The 18651-nt window shown below is 37.5% G+C and overlaps 1 protein-coding gene across 2 annotated transcripts in view; it reads right to left on the reverse strand.

The window, feature by feature from the left end:
* The window catches only part of NLK (nemo like kinase), a 127810-nt gene that overhangs the window by 34797 nt on the left and 74362 nt on the right, over positions 1-18651 (reverse strand). For both annotated transcript variants that reach the window (XM_040243951.1, XM_040243950.1), the window contains exon 3: positions 16971-17026. In XM_040243951.1, coding sequence (XP_040099885.1) covers positions 16971-17026 — 56 coding nt within the window. The remainder of the gene's footprint in view (positions 1-16970; positions 17027-18651) is intronic.

Raw genomic sequence — 18651 nt, forward strand, 5'->3', positions numbered from 1 at the left:
TTTGTTAAGCTACAAAACTAAAACTGACAATTCAATTAACACTTTCCTATGCCAACGAACCATACACACTTACTTGAATAGCTTCATATTCTCTATTTCTTCAAATGGATAAGGAAAACACAAAAAATTAGCATATGCACATTAATGTGTGTATATACATATATATAAAAAGAAGCCCCAGCTAACTTTGTGTAGTGGTATCCCTTGAGAAGAAAATGAGGAAGAAAACAAGTCTGAACTATAGATTGCTGGAAACATAGGACAGGTTTTAGTGGGAGATTAAATTAAAAATGTAAGTTTATATATTATATTACATTAGACATGGTAACAAGTAATTACTACTAAATGAAATCTGCCACAGACAGGGTATTAATTTTGCTTCTGCTTACAATCTTCTTTTTCTTGTACAAAGTTTTTCTTTTTTTAAATTTTTTTCTATTTCTTTCCTTTTGTTATTAAAAAAATCTGGATTTCTAAATTATGGAAGCATGTTATCATTAATGAATTATAAAATTCAGCCTTAATGACATGATATTCTTTAGAATAACGCCCATCAGTGTTAGCAGCTGAGTTGTTAGTGCATAGGGCCCAAGTATCAATATAAAATGCAGGACACCCTGCTGGACACCCACAAAGGGTTGCTGCAAAATAAAATGTGTTTATGAGGACAGAGTTTGAAGCAGAAAAAGCAAAAGTAAGAAATCTTCTGAGAATCAAAGAAATGAGGTAAGAATATATTAGAGATACCAGAAAGGTGGAGAAAAGAGAGGCATGTTTAGGATTAAACACAGTTTTGTACAATGTTCTTTGATGCCAGAAAGGATTATGGGAAGAAAACTAGGGAACTAATGTAGATAGAGTCTGGTCGTCAACTGCCCCTCAATGGGAGGCCTCCCCTGACCTCTCGCTTCAATAAAAACAAATCTGTACCACGATCAGTATTTGTTAACCTACCTTTATGATGCTGCATCTACTTTAGAAAGTAATTTAAGAATGCATGACAATCAGTCTCATGCCAGAAAGCCCGGCTACTCCAACTGTCAAAGGTAATTCCACAGAAAAAGCTACATAGTCACCACAGAAACAAATGCTGACATTAAATTCTGACCTTCAATTATGAGAAAGATGATTGAGTCTGTCTCTGTTTTTAGGAAGTCATGATTACTCAAGCAGTCTCAGAGGCTGCAGGACTGGTGCCAACACCATCATTGTTTAACCATTATCATTAGCATCAATAAATACTGACTGGGTACCAAGGGGTGTAGAGAACATGCTAACTCAATGACAAAACAGAGAAAAAAGATGAATGAATGCAAAGCAACATTCATGAGATTAGAAAAAGTGTTAAGACTGACAAGTAAAAATCAGGTAGAAAAAGTAAGAAGGAAGCAAAAACATTTTAAGGTACATGGCCACAGAAACATGATTTTTAAAAATTGCTATTTAGTTTTCTATGTGTCAGACCTCCAACTTAAAGTTAATTTGTCTCATCTATTCATAATTACTCTAAGTCCTATTAACATTCCCATTATACAAATAAGCAAAGAGGTTTAGAAAGGTGAAGAAACTACCCAGAAGTCATACCTTGTACACAGCAGAGTTGGTGCTAAACCCTAGCTTTTGTTCTTAACCTGTGCTTTGTCTTTCAATAGATGAAACATCAAAAAAGGTGAACAAAATCATTCTACTTGAGAAGAGGGCAGATTTTTAGAATGAGGAGTTAAAACAGAATTTGGTAGTTGGAGACAGTGTGGTGTAGGCTTTGGAATTAAAGACCAGGTTAGAATCTCGACTTGGTCACTTACTGGCTTGGTAACATCAGACAAGTTAAATAACCTCTCTTGAGTTTTTGCATTTATAAAAGAAACACAGCAACATCTACTACACTGCTGGGTCCAGATGCTGTATGTGAATCACATATAAACGTCTGACACATAGCTGCTGCTACCATCATCACTGTTATGGGAAAAACATGTAACTTTATTCTTATCTCCTCCTAACATTTCCCTCTCCCTACCCAAGGGAAAGCCAAAAGAACCTAAGTTAAAAAGAAAAAAACAAAAAAACAAAACAGGCAACCAATTTAAAAAGTTCCTTTAAGGTACTGATCTTAAGAAATGAATCCTAAAAGGATATCACTGCTGAAAAGGAAAATTATATTCACTTCTTATTAACAGGTCTCTTGCAGTTTTCTTGGCATACTGCATACTACTTTTGAGAGAGGGTTGGTTCTGGAAGGACTGGAAACTCAAGGGAGCAATTAAAAGTATTAATCGCTGTGAGACCTCTACCCATGGGACTCCTGGTTTTGGCAAAGAACTTCTAGTCACCTGGAGTTTCTCAGACTTGAACTCAGGGTGGCAAAAATTAACTATTAGATCGGCATCTGCTAACTGGTTAGTATACCACATATCCAGAACACCACACACGAAATAAAACTCTGCTAGGCTTGTGCATATCGTATTTCCTTTGGAAAAATGCCACTTCAACCTAATTCTATTATCTATCATCTGGACAGAAATGGTATGGACCTAACTGAAGCAAAAGATATTAAGAAGAGGTGGCAAGAATACACAGAGAACTGTACAAAAAAGATCTTCACGACCCAGATAATCACGATGGTGTGATCACTCACCTAGAGACAGACATCCTAGAATGTGAAGTCAAGTGGGCCTTAGAAAGCATCACTATGAACAAAGCTAGTGGAGGTGATGGCATTCCAGTTGAGCTATTTCAAATCCTGAAAGATGATGCTGTGAAAGTGCTGCACTCAATATGCCAGCAAATTTGGAAAACTCAGCAGTGGCCACAGGACTGGAAAAGGTCAGTTTTCATTCCAATCCCAAAGAAAGGCAATGCCAAAGAATGTTCAAACTACTGCACAATTGCACTCATCTCACATGCTAGTAAAGTAATGCTCAAAATTCTCCAAGCCAGGCTTCAGCAATTGAACCGTGAACTTCCAGATGTTCAAGCTGGTTTTAGAAAAGGCAGAGGAACCAGAGATCAAATGGCCAACATCCGCTGGATCATCGAAAAAGCAAGAGAGTTCCAGAAAAACATCTATTTCTGCTTTATTGACTATGCCAAAGCCTTTGACCGTGTGGATCACAATAAACTGTGGAAAATTCTGAAAGAGGTGGGAATACCAGACCACCTGACCTGCCTCTTGAGAAACCTATATGCAGGTCAGGAAGCAACAGGACATGGAACAAGAGACTGGTTCCAAATAGGAAAAGGAGTACATCAAGGCTATATATTGTCACCCTGCTTATTTAACTTATATGCAGAGTACATCATGAGAAACGCTGGGCTGGAAGAAGCACAAGCTGGAATCAAGATTGCCGGGAGAAATATCAATAACCTCAGATATGCAGATGACACCACCCTTATGGCAGAAAGTGAAGAGGAACTAAACAGCCTCTTGATGAAAGTGAAAGTGGAGAGTGAAAAAGTTGGCTTAAAGCTCAACATTCAGAAAACGAAGATCATGGCATCTGGTGCCATCACTTCATGGGAAATAGATGGGGAAACAGTGGAAACAGTGGCAGACTTTGTTTTTTTGGGCTCCAAAGTCACTGCAGATGGTGACTGCAGCCATGAAATGAAAAGACCCTTACTCCTTGGAAGAAAAGTTATGACCAACCTAGGTAGCATATTCAAAAGCAGAGACATTCCTTTGCCGACTAAGGTCCGTCTAGTCAAGGTTCTGGTTTTTCCAGTGGTCATGTATGGATGTGAGAGTTGGACTGTGAAGAAAGGTGAGCAATGAAGAATTGATGCTTTTGAACTGTGGTGTTGGAGAAGACTCTTGAGAGTCCCTTGGACTGCAAGGAGATCCAACCAGTCCATTCTAAAGGAGATCAGCCCTGGGATTTCTTTGGAAAGAATGATGCTGAAGCTGAAACTCCAGTACTTTGGCCACCTCATGCGAAAGAGTTGACTCATTGGAAAAGACTCTGATGCTGGGAGGGATTGGGGGCAGGAAGAGAAGGGGACGACTGAGGATGAGATGGCTGGATGGCATCACCGACTCGATGGACGTGAGTGTGAGTGAACTCTGGGAGTTGGTGATGGACAGGGAGGCCTGGCGTGCTGCGATTCATGGGGTCGCAAAGAGTCGGACACGACTGAGCGACTGAACTGAACTGAACCGAACCATCTGGGTTCTCTTGCCACCTCTGAGTGATGTATCAATAAGAGGAAAACTGTTAAGTAAACATGTAATTATTAAACCCACACCAACAATTCAGTGCACTTAACTTTTAATAATGGTATTATATATTATACACAGAGCAAACCAATGTATTAATAAGTAGTACTTAAATTGTACTCTGGTTAAAATTCAGATTCATGCTAGTGTGCTACAGGTTTATTAAGTTCCCTGAAGTATTGCTCTTAAATAAATTGAGTTGGTAGCAGGAGACTCAGCTGGTCTATGAAGTGGCTAAAAGCCCCACTGCTTCCCTATATCCTCCAATTAAGGCAGGTCTGATAAATTTAGTGACTTCTGAAACCTCTGGGTCTCTATGTAACACGTCTCCCTGGTGTCTACCAACCTTAAAAAATAAAGTCAGAACAGTGGAATAGGACAAAAAGACCAAATAAATAGCCCTATGAGCGTCCCCAAATCCTCACACCTGAATTAAAGAGGCTAATAATCAGAAGGTTAACTAGAAGGTTAAGCAGTTCAAGAGAATGATAATGGGGTTATGAAGCTTTTCAGGGGCTCAAATGAGGTATGGCTTTGTTGTTATTCATTATTACCCTCTAATAGTTGGGAAGGCTGGCAGCATTTCATTCCCCACCAGCTGGGAAGTTTTAGAGGTATATTTATTTTGTAATAGAGGTGGAAAGACTAAATTCTAGCTTTAGGTTTTTTTCGCATCACCTGAAACACAGGTGTTTCAAAGAGCTGGTGTGAGTAAGTTGTTCCTACTATAGCAACTCTCTTCAAAGCAGAGGGAAAAAAATTCCAAATGTGAGTTGGAACTTGAAACAGTTCTTTTAAAACCACCTCAGGATTTGCACATATACTACTGCTGCTAAGTCGTATGAGTTGTGTCCAACGCTTTGTGACCCTATGGATTGTAGCCCACAAGGCTCCTCTGTCTGTGGAATTTCCCAGGCAAGAATACTGGAGTGGGTTTCCATTTCCTCCTCCAGGGGATCTTCCCCACTTAGGAACTGAACCCACAGCTCCCGCATTGCAGGTGGATTCCTTACCACTGAGCCATGGGGGAAGCCCTAAAATACATAAGGCCAAAGTAATCTTCCTGTAGCCATGAAGGGACTACTACTAGGAGACGTGACTACTACTTTAGGGCATAACAGGGGAGTAGTCTTTGTGCAGAGGATTAGTCACTGGACCGCCAGGAAGACCCAAGGTGACTGGTTGTGGGATGATAGGTTGAAGGAGGAAATTATGTCTTTCTAATTAATAAGAAGTTTGGTTAAGGTAATGGAAAAAGTAGTAAGAAAGCTATAATGTAGATGCAGTCTGGATGGGAGGCTTGGAGGTGCCGGTGAGATGTATACAGAATAGATTTTCTGTATACATCCTGAAACAGTGTTTCAAAGATCTGAAAAAAAAAAAAAAAAAAAAAAAAAAAACCGAATGGCAAAAAAAACTAAAGCTAGAAGAGACCAGGTAAGAGAATATGAGGTACTGAGGTTGACAAGCCACTCTTCATTAACAGTTAACATTTAAAAAAACACACGTCTCTATAAATGGGCTAGGTAGTTACTGATCAGCCATTACCAAAGTCCATTTGTGATGAGGACTTGCTAATACCATCTGTTCATAGCTGGCTTGGCGCACTTTGCATCAAAAAGTCCATAGGAGTTTCTATTGTCTTCCAACTTCACTAAGTTCTACTTCATCTATAAGGCCTTTCCTTACTATTTTTTTGCACTAGTTAAGTACTGTTCTAACTATCTTTCCCAATTTATTCCTCAAAATAACTCTATGGGGTGGTTGTTGCTCATTTGCTCAGTCATGCCCAACTCTTTGCAACCCCATGGATTGTAGCATGCCAGGCTTCCCTGTCCTTCTCCATCTCCTGGAGCTTGCTCAAACTCATGTCAATTGAGTCAAGTGATGCCATCCAACCATCTCATCCTCTGCCGTCCCCTTCTCCTGCTTTCAATCTTTCCCAGCATCAGGGTCTTTTCCAATGAATTGGCTCTTCACATCAGGTGGCCAAAGTATTGGAGCTTCAGTATCAATCCTTCAAATGAATATTCAACATTGATTTCCTTTAGGATTGACTGGTTTGATCTTGCAGTTCAAGGGACTCTGAAGAGTCTTCTCCAATACCACAGCTCAAAAGCATCAATTCTTTGGCACTCAGCCTTCTTTATGGCGCTACTAAATATTTTCATTTTATTAACCAGGAAATTGAGGCACAGAGAGGTTAAGTAACTTGTCCAAGAAAACACAAGTAAAAGGCAAAGCTGGGATTCAAATCTAGGTTGTCTGGTTCCATGCTCTTTGCCACTATGATAGATTTTCTATTACCTCAAGCTAGCAAGAATGCTGACAAGGTTGGCCCTGGACTGATCAAAAGATTTTGAAATAAACAGAAGACAGGGAGCTTGTTCCCATTTTATGACACGACAGTCACTGAGCTCAAGATCGCTCTTGTCAGGTAGGAGAACTAATGGATGATGAGAGCATGGTAAGGAGAAGGAGCAGAGAACGGGACTGATTTTAGAGTGCTGTTATTTAGGCTCTAACCAAGAACAGATATTGGAGGAGCCATCAAGGCTTTGAAGGCGAAGAAAGGGAGATACTTGCTTGTCAATTTCCTAATATAATAATCCTGCAATGATGGTCAATTTTCCATAATCCCATGTTTGAGCCTGCCAATCAGTCTGTGACTTAGATTGTTTCCACCTCTCAGACAAAAGAGAATAAAGGTAAGAATAAACTCATTACCCAGTTCCTAGAGTCAGTAAGAACCAGGGGAGTTTATAAACTATTACAAATAAATGATTGCTATAGATAAAGGTTATGCAAATGTCATAAGAAAGCACTACTATATAAGCACTTTAATAGAGAGTTAATCATTCTGGACAGCTCAAGGTGTGCGTATGTGTGAAAATCTGTGATGTGGTCTTATGTTAAAAACTACCCTATCGGGTTCAAAAACTCTCACCATCTAAAGTTCAGAACTACAGTGGGTTGAAGTGCCTGCTTAACTGAAGTCTGAGAACACATTTAATGTTCTATGTGCAATGAGCAACTGAGGTTGTGTGAGAAACTATTAATGATGTGTTAAAAGCTTTCCGAAAGCAAAGTAAAGGTATTTAGCTGGTTTAGCTGAGTTGGGAGAATAAAATGGAGAACACAAATTATTTCCTCCAGAATGAATATAGACAGAAAGCTTTGAAAACACAATTTTAATCCCTGACTTCAGATATTAAAACGTGGGCAATTCTTCCTTCCACTTCATACTGGACAAAGACCAACACTAAACCAGATTATAAAAAAGAACTCTTGCAATATTAAATATCAAGTAGGAGACATGTTGGCCAACAATTTAACAACCATTTAAAAAAGAAAGTCTTCCATCTTCATGCAATATAAGTTAGAACAAATATGAAGATCAGGTGACTTTTCCAAAAGGACACAGTGAATTTTTGGTTTAACGAACTATAGTATGTAGATACCCAAGTTTGGTTCCTAAAGCCACAGATTCTCTATGAAAAGTCCAAGAATGACAGTTAAAACATGCTTAAACTCATGTTAAGCACTAATTCTGAAATCCTGCCATTCTTGTTGGAAGGAAAATCTTTTAACCATAAATATGCGAGACTTAATAGGTATCATTTTCCTCACATTTTTTTCTTTCAAAATCAGGACCCATGGAGGATTCATGTCAATGTATGGCAAAACCAATACAGTACTGTAAAGTAAAATAAAGTAAAAATAAAAATAAATAAATAAATAAATTAAATAAAAGTTAAAAGGGCTAAAGAAAAAAAAATCAGGTCCACAGCGGGAAATTTCAATTGAGATCTCAGATATGTAATGGCTTCAGAAATAAAAATGAGGGGTATTAAATAGCACGATAAGGAAAAATCTGGTTTTTGGATATTGTTGATTTCAAACAATGCTTTCCAAGTGAAAGAAAAACAGCAATGCATCACAGAGAAAATTGCTTTCTCGTAACAAATGGTCAGCTCTAAATCTCATCATCTTTTTTGCAACAAAAAGCATGGGCGCCTTTGCAACTAGAAAAAAATTGGTGTGTGCTTCAATTAGAATCACTGACCTTTTCTGAAGCATGCCTGTGCTTCTCTATAGAAATCAATGGAATAAAAGGTCATGGTGTTAAAATGCTTGAATATAACAATCTCTTTCCCAGGCTAAGGCAAATTCCTCTTCTTTTTAAGGTAACTAATTTGTTGTATAGAATGTCAAAAATCAAAAAAATTAAAACCACCTTTAATTCGCAATTTTCAATTGACTAAAAAAAACAGTCAATTCTACCATATGAAAAAAGAAAAAAAACAAAAACAGAAAACTGGAAAGCTGTCATTCTATATCCTGTTGGCTGAGTCCTTGTCACTAAAGCTATAACCACATATGCAATGACAGAAAAAGCATCCTAGAATATGTGATATTATTTCAAACCTCAGTCTTGTCTTCTCAAAGTGCCCTACAGAAGGCAAAGGCAAGTTTCTGTATCTGTCAAATGTTGGTAGTAGAGTCTGGGGTTATTAATTTTTTGTCATCATAGCCCCCAAAGCAAATAAATGCAGACACACACAAACCCAGACATTAAGAGCAAGAAACAGAAGCAGAATTAAAGACCGAAAGAGTCACTACTTTTTCTGGACATAATATATATATTTGAGAGAAGTCTCTCCCCAAGATGAGAAACATTTTACTTCTCCAATTTTTTTTTTTTAATTAATGAAGAGAAGGGACAAATTCTTCAATCCCCACTTCACCCCTTCACAGGATAAAGAGGCACCTATCAGTCATATAAACTGCCTCATGCTTCTTATTGTCAACGGGTCCTCAAATTAGACCTATCCACCCTTTCTTAGGGCTTCCCTGGTGGCTCAGATGGTAAAGAATCCACCCGCAATGCAGGAGACCTGGCTTCGATCCCTGGGTTGAGAAGATCTTCTGGAAGAGGGCATGGCAATCCACTCCAGTATTCTTGCCTGGAGAATCCCCATGGACACAGAAGCCTGGTGGGCTGCAGTCCATGGGTTGCAAAGAGTCAGACACGACTGAGCAACTAACTAAGCACACATACCCTTTCGCAACGGGTCTGAAAAACTTACTTCTATGTCCAGACGATCTGGTTTCAAATGTCCTTCACCCAACAGAATTTGACAGCAACTTACTCCAGTCTGATTGTAAAGGTGCAAGAATGATGTCATTAAAACCTGAGAGTAGATTGCTATCAGCAGTATAAACCACCACAAACAGCATTCTGAAGGGAGGACAAGCCTCTCAATATGCCAAGCTACAGATGCTTCCTTAATACACCTGCCCAGTGCCACCCATCACAGTGAAATTCATTTTTGGTTGAAGATTTAAAAAAGCTAAGTTATTAAAAGGAATAGGGCAGAGAGGATTCAAAATATACAGAGAACAAAAATCTAGAATAATCTGAGAGGTATATCAAAAGTCTGTTTCTGAGTATTTTCTATGGCAACTGGGAAGAGACAAAAGCTAAAACAATGGTCCATTTAAAGGGATTTGCCTCCTCTGTCAAGATATAAGATCTGCTATGTATCAAAATACATTTTAATGAATTTGGGGAAAAAAGATATGAGTACCTTATCCACTTGTTCACAGTACCTACTTTCTAACATTTATGGAACAAATACTCTATCATGCAATTAGATGTACCACCTTCAGCACTGTTCCATACTGCTATTTCATTAGAATAGCTATACAAAAAGGGTTATATGGACCCACAAATAGAAACCAGAAACCGCCTAAAATTTTGTGAAAAAATATGGAAAATATATCTATCCTGAAGAGAAGTGAGAGTTGCTGTCATGTCCGACTCTTGGTGACCCCATGGACTGTACAGTCCATAAAATTCTCTAGGCCAGAATACTGGAGTGGGTAGCTGTTCCCTTCTCCAGAGGGTCTTTCCAACCCAGGGATTGAACCCAGGTCTCCCACACTGCAGGCAGATTTTTTATCAGCTATCAGGAAAGCCCCATATCTATCCTACTAATATGCAATTGATCTCATATGAATTGATGTAGGAAAATGTTTTATTCTATGAAAATTTTAAGTTCCAGGTAAGTCCTCCAAACTCTTCTTTTGTGGGAGAGGGACGGAGGGCAGGGAAGTTTTCATACATAAGAAAATGTGGTTAGTATCTCTATTGTAAACTTGATTACTCTGGTATTATAATTATTTCACAATCGTCAATCATCTCTTTTGAACCATGAACTCCTTAAGGGTAACAGCAATTGCCATTATACTTGATACTACCTGCTGGTACCTCTTTCCTGAGGGTAAAGTTCTAAAGTTAAGGCATAAAATGAACACCAAGTATCACACACACAAAAAAATCACCTGGGAAGATACCATGTTGGAGACCAACATATCAAACTCTCATTAAATTCAACAGTATTATATTCTCTGGCATTGGAACAGAGTGCTGTTTTCTTTGATTGAACCCCGTATGAAACAGACGGCTTGTGTTAAGGGGTCATGGCACATAAAAGTACCTCTCTTAACACCAGTATCACACTCAGTTTGGTGAAATGCTCTCACTGTGGGAAGCATATGGGAGCTGAAACTAACTGAGGGTACAGTACATCTTGATTTCTGTCTCATACTCATTCTGGAAAAGAAGGTAAATAAGTGGAATTGGGCACAAACTACATTCTCTCTCTTTTAACCATGTTAAATTCAAAAAACTGTGTTGAATATGTTTCAGTTTAAATGCAGGACTGTGACTCCACCATAAGTTCAAAAACTCACTGTTCAGAGAATGAGTGATGCAGAAATTTTGGGTGATTAGCTCAAGGCAGAGTCAAAGGAAAATATCTTTAAACTTCTCACACCTGACTTTGAATTCTGCTTTTTCCACTGCTGATGCGTCAGCATGAAAATAACATTGGAATTTGAGACCTAAAAAATATATTCTCATTTTCTAAAGTTTAACAGCAAATGAATTAGGTGTTGACATTTTTAAGATTTAGTTAATTTGGCCATCAAAAAACATGTATAATGGATTTATATGAAGAGCATCAACATGATTTGGGTAACATGGTCTCCATTTAAAGAGCTGGTAAGTAGAGGAGTAAGCTGCCTTTTCTCCTACCTTTTCTAGACTATGGCTGGTCCCACTGCTATGCTTAAAAACCTCTTAATTCAATGGTATTAAGCACATTCACAATGTTATGCAACTATCACCACTTCTGATTCTAGAACTTTTTCAACACCCCAACAGAAACTCTTTGTTAAGTTTATAGAATACACTTCTGATTCTGTCATTCCTCACCACAAAAATCCTTCACTGGATTCTAAAGTGCCTACTGAATAAAGATGAATTTCCTTACTTCAGCATTCAAGGCCCTCCATGACTAGGCTCCAACTAGCTTAATTTCTCACTATTCACACATTCTAAACTCTAGTCATTCCCTAGAAGATGCTAATACTTACTCCATCCATTTGGAATATCCATCCTCCTCAATGATAACAATCCAAATCCTTCTCATCCTTCAATACTCAACTAAAATGTCTTTTCCTACATGAAATCTTATGGTTTTTTCTGTGTGAGGCAATCTCTTCTTTTAAATCTTCTGACACAATCTACCATACATAATAGTTATTTATTTAGTTCTTATCTCACCCCACTGACTGGAAGGAGAACATTTTTCTTGAGGGAAAACATTAAGAGGCAGTACTGAGTTAAGAGCATTCTTGACCCACCAGATCAGTCAACATGGATTCAAATCCCTTGATCAAGTTATCTACCTCTCTGAGCTACAGTTTCTTCATCTTTAAAATAAGAGTGAAGTATTGAGAATAATTTGACACACTAAATTTTAAAAAATTAAACAATTCATCAATTTATCTCTATAACCTCCACAGAGATTAGTATTAATACAATGTTAAATATATAACAGTGCTAAATGTTTGGCCACATGAATAAATAAAGCTGAGGAGATATTGACTAAGGTGGTTAAAGTTAAGAATTTTGCTGTTCTTGGATTGTTCTACCTAACTTTTCCTCTGTTTTGCCTTTCTAAGTGTCTGTCTTAGGCTTCAGTGCTAAGGAGCCAAACTGGTGATGGTGGGTAAATGAAAGTTTTTGTTTAAAAACATCAAATGCTTTTCAAGTAATCAGCTTGGAAACTAAAATGGGAAAGAGTGAAAATCAGATCCTCAGTGCTCTCAGGATATGTAGATTTTTTTCTATCACTGTACTTTCCAATCTATATTATTTATATGATTGTATCATCCACTAGATTACAAACCTGTTTAAGTCAGACACTGTCTTATTCAACAAATATCTATTTAGCACCTACTATATGTTAGGTACTGTTCTAAGTGCTGGGAACACAACAGTGAGCAAAACAGAAAAAAAATTCCTGGTTCTAGGAACATAGTTGATGCTTATGTTTATAGAATAATATGAAGAGGAAATTTTAACAATATGGAAATCTTCAAAATTCTTAAGATGTAGATTTCCAGTCCTCACTGGTACTTTTGCTGCAGAAAGAGTGCACTTATATCTGCATTTACACATTTTATATTTTGCTTGTTCTTAGCTTTTCACTGGCTCCTAAGGTTCCCTGAGGGTTACTGAGCTCTTTCATAGCACTAGGGAATTACACATTGTGTATATAAAATGCAGTCTACTAATACTATCAATTAAACCACTGCATCTGGGAGCAGTTTACTCAACAGTATTACATTACTGCCGACCAAAGACTTTACCTGGCTGAAATGGATATGTAGGTTCCATCGCTGCCTTTATGACAAGAAATTCCTGTTTAAACTTTGCCTGCACAAGCCAAACCTATTATTCAAATAGGGACACTTCAGAAAGTAAAAGAAGAAACTTATTAATACCAGGACATAAGGTAAAACCCAGGAGTCCTGGCAAACGGCAGCACACTGTCATCCCGTTAGACTTCTCATTTCTACTGGTTTTAGGCTGTAATTGTTTCTAGCACAGAAGACTTATACCATGCATATTCTTTTCCATAAAATGTTAAGACTGTGTTTCAAGTTAAAAAATAATTTTTTCTTAATTATTACAGAATATATTTTTTGGTGGATATATTAGACTTTAAAACTGTGAAAACACAAAAGCTAAAAGATACAGAGGTCAGGGTAGAACTTATTGCTCTTTCCATACCTGATTCATCTGCTGAACTCTGTAGGAAGGTTACTGTCTTTTTAAAAGTTGCATAAGGAGTTATTTAAGGACGCATGGTCTTTTAAAACCCAAGCTAAATTTTTGGTGGGCACTGATATAGTCATTTTATTATAGTTTTAGTGAAAAACGGATGATTAACTGCAGTGTTCTTGCCTGGAGAATCCCAGGGACGGGGGAGCCTGGTGGGCTGCTGTCTATGGGGTCGCACAGAGTTGGACATGACTGAAGTGACTTAGCAGCAGCAGCAACTGCATGATATACACGTTGACACTTATTGTACACTTGATTACATCAAAACGTTCACAGACCTCAGATATTCTAAAATGATGTTAACTATTCTATTACCTTTAAAAAGATCTTCTGGTTTAAAATATTGCCTGCTGAAACTTACATATGTACTATAACATCCCAATTTTCTAGTCTTAGAAAAAAGTGTAATGATATGGTACTCTATGTTTAAGATTACTAAAGATAAATTTCTTTCCATTATATATATTTTTGACTCCATAAGTGGGCTTTTTCATCGATGAAATATCAGACATCCATTAGATGCCTAGCAATATATGTATTTAGAACTTACCTAAAACAACAGAGCCTCCAAAATAGTTTCTTCAAAGCACAATTCCAAGATCACATATTTAAAATTCAAAATATATATTCTAAAAGCCTTCAACTTAAAAAAAAAAAAAAGGCACTGTCTAAAACCATGTTTAATGTATATGCCATGATTCTGAGATACTACAGAGGGAGCTGCTGGCACAGATGGATAATGTATTACACTGAAATCAAATAGGAACTTGAGATCCTATTAATCATTCAATACTTTTGTGTTTTAGGCAGAAGTTTTCTTATTTTTCAGAGGGAAACTGAGGGAAATCTTTTTTTTTTTTTGCTTTGGCTACAACAAATTTATTTGTATTAAAAAGCACTGGACATAGAAAATGTTCTATTTAGGATATTAGAAAAATCAGGCAGAGCACAAATGCAACTAAGGCATTTCTTACATTTCCATTTAGCTGTTCTAAAAAAAGTAATTTCAGTATTTTTGTACCCCAAGCTTCACCATGTCTTCTTTATTAAAAAAAAGTCTTTATAATCCTGTGGCAGCTTTGGTTTAACTCTTTTTATGTTAACAGGATTTGTTTTGTTTTTTTCCAAATGGCACAACCACTGAAAAGCACCTTTTTTTCTGTGCATCATTCTACATATAGCTAAAAATTGTACAACAGAAAAAAGAATGCCGAGGTTTTAGGTTTGAAGGTTTTTCTATCTGTAGCCAGCTAGTAACTGTGAAAGCACAGGTGTCAATCTTTTAACCTAAAGGTAAATAAAGTAAAACATTTAAGTAAATGGTGTACTAGAGGGTTCCACAAATATTCCATGGCAAAGGCTTTTAATACAAACATTCATGAACAATTTTAGGGAAAGGAATTTCATAGAAACATTCTGCTAGCTAATGAAATGGCTGAAATCAGCTACCAACAGCTATTACATCACCTATGCCACCCATGGTTTTAAACCGCAATGGTGCTAAATTTTCGCGGCTCTTTAAGTATTTGAAATAATAATGAATCTAGGATCTCCCATACTCAAATTATGAACAACAATAATAATAAGCATTGAGAATTCTTACCTTATAATAGTAAACATTTTAAAGGAATAACAAACCCAAGTATAAAAAATTAATGCCTGATGTAAAGAATTCATGCTTGAACTATAAGACAGACAGACAAGAATATAATGAATTAGCTACGTTTTCAGTGAAGAAAATCTGCAAATACTTGATATTTATTAAAAATACCCATATTCACCAATTATCTTATATGAAAACATTCTTTCCCCACAGACGGCCTAAGTGCAATAAAGGGTTAACAGCAGCTCTGGGTTGCCCCAAACTTACACATTCCATAAGTCTTTAGGACTGACTGGCCCCTGAGAAATAACCTTTGAACTCATGCAATATCCTGCCTCGTAAGAATGTCTTAGCATACCTGATGCTTTGGCCACACCAGATGGCTTATGCTAACAATGTGATTTATGGTGAACACCTGTTTTCGTTCACCTGGGGCCCTGGGCCAGCTGTATTAGTTCAACCTCTGGGTGAGAAAGGAGGAGGGCTAGAGACTGAGTAGCTAAGGTCAGTCCTGAAGGCTCCCTGACCTCCAACAAAAACCCTGGACACCAAGGCTGAGGTGAGCTTTGCTGGTCGATAACACTTTACTCCTGTTGTCACACACTTTTGCCGCAAGAATTAAGCACTATCTGTGCAGTTTCACTAGGAGAGCACAACTGGAACTTTGTGTCTGGTTTCTCTTGGACTCTGCCTCATGTAGCTTTCTCCTTTGCTGATTTTAATCTGTATCCTTTTGCAGTAATAAACTGTAACCATGAGTAGAACAGCTTTCCTGGGTCCTTGAGTCCTTTCACCAAATCATCAAACCTCAGAGTAATCTTGGGGACCTCTGACACACCTGTAAATCCAGTAAAATTCTTATTTAATAAAGAAAACTTCTTCATTTCCAAAGAGGCAGAAACGATTTTACACACTCACAGGAATGCCTTCTAATATATGGATTCCCTTCCCACCAACAGAAAGGATAAAGGTGGTGGCTCCTGGCCAAACATACGAAGTTACTTGTGCTGAATGAAACAAGTACTGCCCCCCTCCTACCAGCTTCCTTCTTTTCTTCAATCAGGAGCCATGTTATCGCCAGAAAGTCTAGGAAATGTAATCATTAATGCTCTTACATCAGTTGCTACTACTAATCTATAGCTGAGAAGGAAAAAAACTTTCTCAATCCTCCCATCCTTAATTTTATATACTTAAAAAAAAAAAAGATTTCTTGCATCATGTCGGACTGAACTGGTGTCCTCTGCATTGTCTTTTAACCAATGGACCACCAGAGAAACCCCTAATTGTTTATATACGTTTAAAGAAAAAGTATGTCGGAACCATCTTGCCTGGCCCAAGATCTCATTTTTGAATATTAAGAGGTTTACAAAGACACTCTATCAGCCAGAGGCTGGTCAAAGGTCAGTCATTTCTTGAGAATGTGTAGGAGTAAGGCGCCCCAAGTTCACCGAGTTAACCCTTTACTGCACAGAGGGATGAGTTCCATAAAGGACTAGTAGGTTGAAGTATCACCAAGAATTACAGTATTCAAGAGCTCTCTTTAATTTTCACCTTACCCAAGTGGTTAAAAAAAAAAAAGAGAGATCAGTATTATCTTCTTGACTGGCAGTTGTTGTACAGTGACAAAGGACTTTACCAAATTCTGTTACAACACAGCTGCCTCAATGGTTTCATCAGCAAAAAAGGAATAGCAATAACCTATCTCACAAGGATGTGGGGGATGAAGTGACACATCTATTCAGAAGTCCTGTTTTGTGGTATCACCACTCAGGATATATTGATAACGTTGAGCTTTTTCAGATACTTGGGATTTCAAAATTACCTGGTTCTAGGCACTCAACCACTTCTGCAAGGATGAGATTTAATATACTTCAAGGCATGAACCCCTGAAGGTGCTAGAGGAACAAATTAATTAAAAAGTTGTTCCCTTCTTTCACATTCCCTGGTTAGGATACATTTCTTCAAAATAGTCAATGTGTGGAGGTTGGAGTATGTCAAGGGCAGAGAGTACCTGGGGAAAGGAAAAAAAAAAAGCAAAATTTAGAGGAAAAAAAAAAAAGAACCATAATAACATAAATGCAAAAAAGTATTCTTAACTCATTAATGATTTCAGGCTTCATTATAATTGCCCACTAAGATGAACTAAATTTATCAATCAAGAAACACTGAAACATTAAGACAGGCTTTGTAAAATTACTATCAAAGACAATTTTAGCTACACCAATAGGAGAGAGGCAATTGGGATATACTACATGCTACCAAACACCTGCACAGAAGAATGCTGGAAAGAAACAGGATTTGCTTTAAGAGCGTGAGAGCTCTATCTACCATTCATCCTTTATCCCTCTGTTCAAAAATGTTTACTATGTGTATTTCATCTGGGAGGCTCTTCAGTAAAACTGATGAATAAAAATAACCACCCCACTCTCTTGACTAGGGGAGAGGAAGGCATTAAATAGTTAACAAAAACGGAGCTGTGACATTCATTATCATGAAGGGAAAAAGTACAGAGCAGTGGAAGAAAAAGCTTCCCTGAAGGAACACTAGGAGTGGCAGGCTGAAAAGGAGTTGGTCAGGCAGTGTAAAAGCACTGAGGCAAGAAAGAACCTGGAGGATTCTAGAAACAGAAATGCCAGTGCTTATGGAACACAGAGGGTGGGAGGAAAACAGACTGGGATAAAACAGAAGAGAAAGGCAGGAGTTATATCACACAAAATCTCTAAATTACTGTAAGGGTTTTGGATTTTATTCCAAGTTACAGAAAAGGAAGTCACTAGGTGGAAAAAAGAAAGACTTTAAGGTATCTGAAATTCAAGTCCTTTATAAAAGCTGCACACTACCAATGTGACTTCTGCCACAGAAATGTAACAAATAGGCCTTCTTCCCCTACCAACTGTCTACCAACTCCTTTAAGCCCCATCTATGACATCACACCTAAGAATTCAAACCTATCTTGCTAATGAGAAATATCAAGCTCAAGGGATACAGAATAAGGTATTTAACAGAAAATAAATAGTTATTTATTTAGTAGTACAAGTTCATATCTCCTGATCTTTAGCTTAGTTTTTCAAGAAAAAATTTATTATGGAGAACTTCAAACATATAAAAGTGGGTAGAATGATATAAAAGAATACTCATGTAATCAAGACTTGGCCTTAATAGTTATCTACATGTGACCTTTCTCCATTCATCTATACCCTCCACTCTCCCTGTATAATTTTTAAGAAATTATCAACTGTACATCAGTAAGCATCTCTAAAAGCTAAAAACTTTTAAAAAGTACAATGAACAAATCTGAAAACTTAATGTTTTTCAACACCATTAAATACCCAGTGCTCAAATTTCTAAGTTTCTTATTTTTTTTTTGGGGGGGGGAAGGTGTTAATCTAAATTAGGAGCTAAAGAGGATTTACATATTGTGGTTGATGCATATCTAGCAAGTTTTACCTATAAATTTCTCCTCTATTTCTTTCACTTTTCCCCTTGCGATTTATGTATGGAAGAAACTTTGTTCATTTTATTTAACTATTTTTATTTACTTGGCTGTGTCGGCTCTTAGTTGTGGTACACAGGATCTTCGATCTTTAGCATGTGAACTCCGAGCAGTGGCATGTGGGATCTAGTTCCCTGACCAGG

The sequence above is a fragment of the Oryx dammah genome, unplaced genomic scaffold (assembly GCF_014754425.2).
Source record: "Oryx dammah isolate SB20612 unplaced genomic scaffold, SCBI_Odam_1.1 HiC_scaffold_8, whole genome shotgun sequence".
NCBI classification, from domain to species: Eukaryota; Metazoa; Chordata; class Mammalia; order Artiodactyla; family Bovidae; genus Oryx; species Oryx dammah.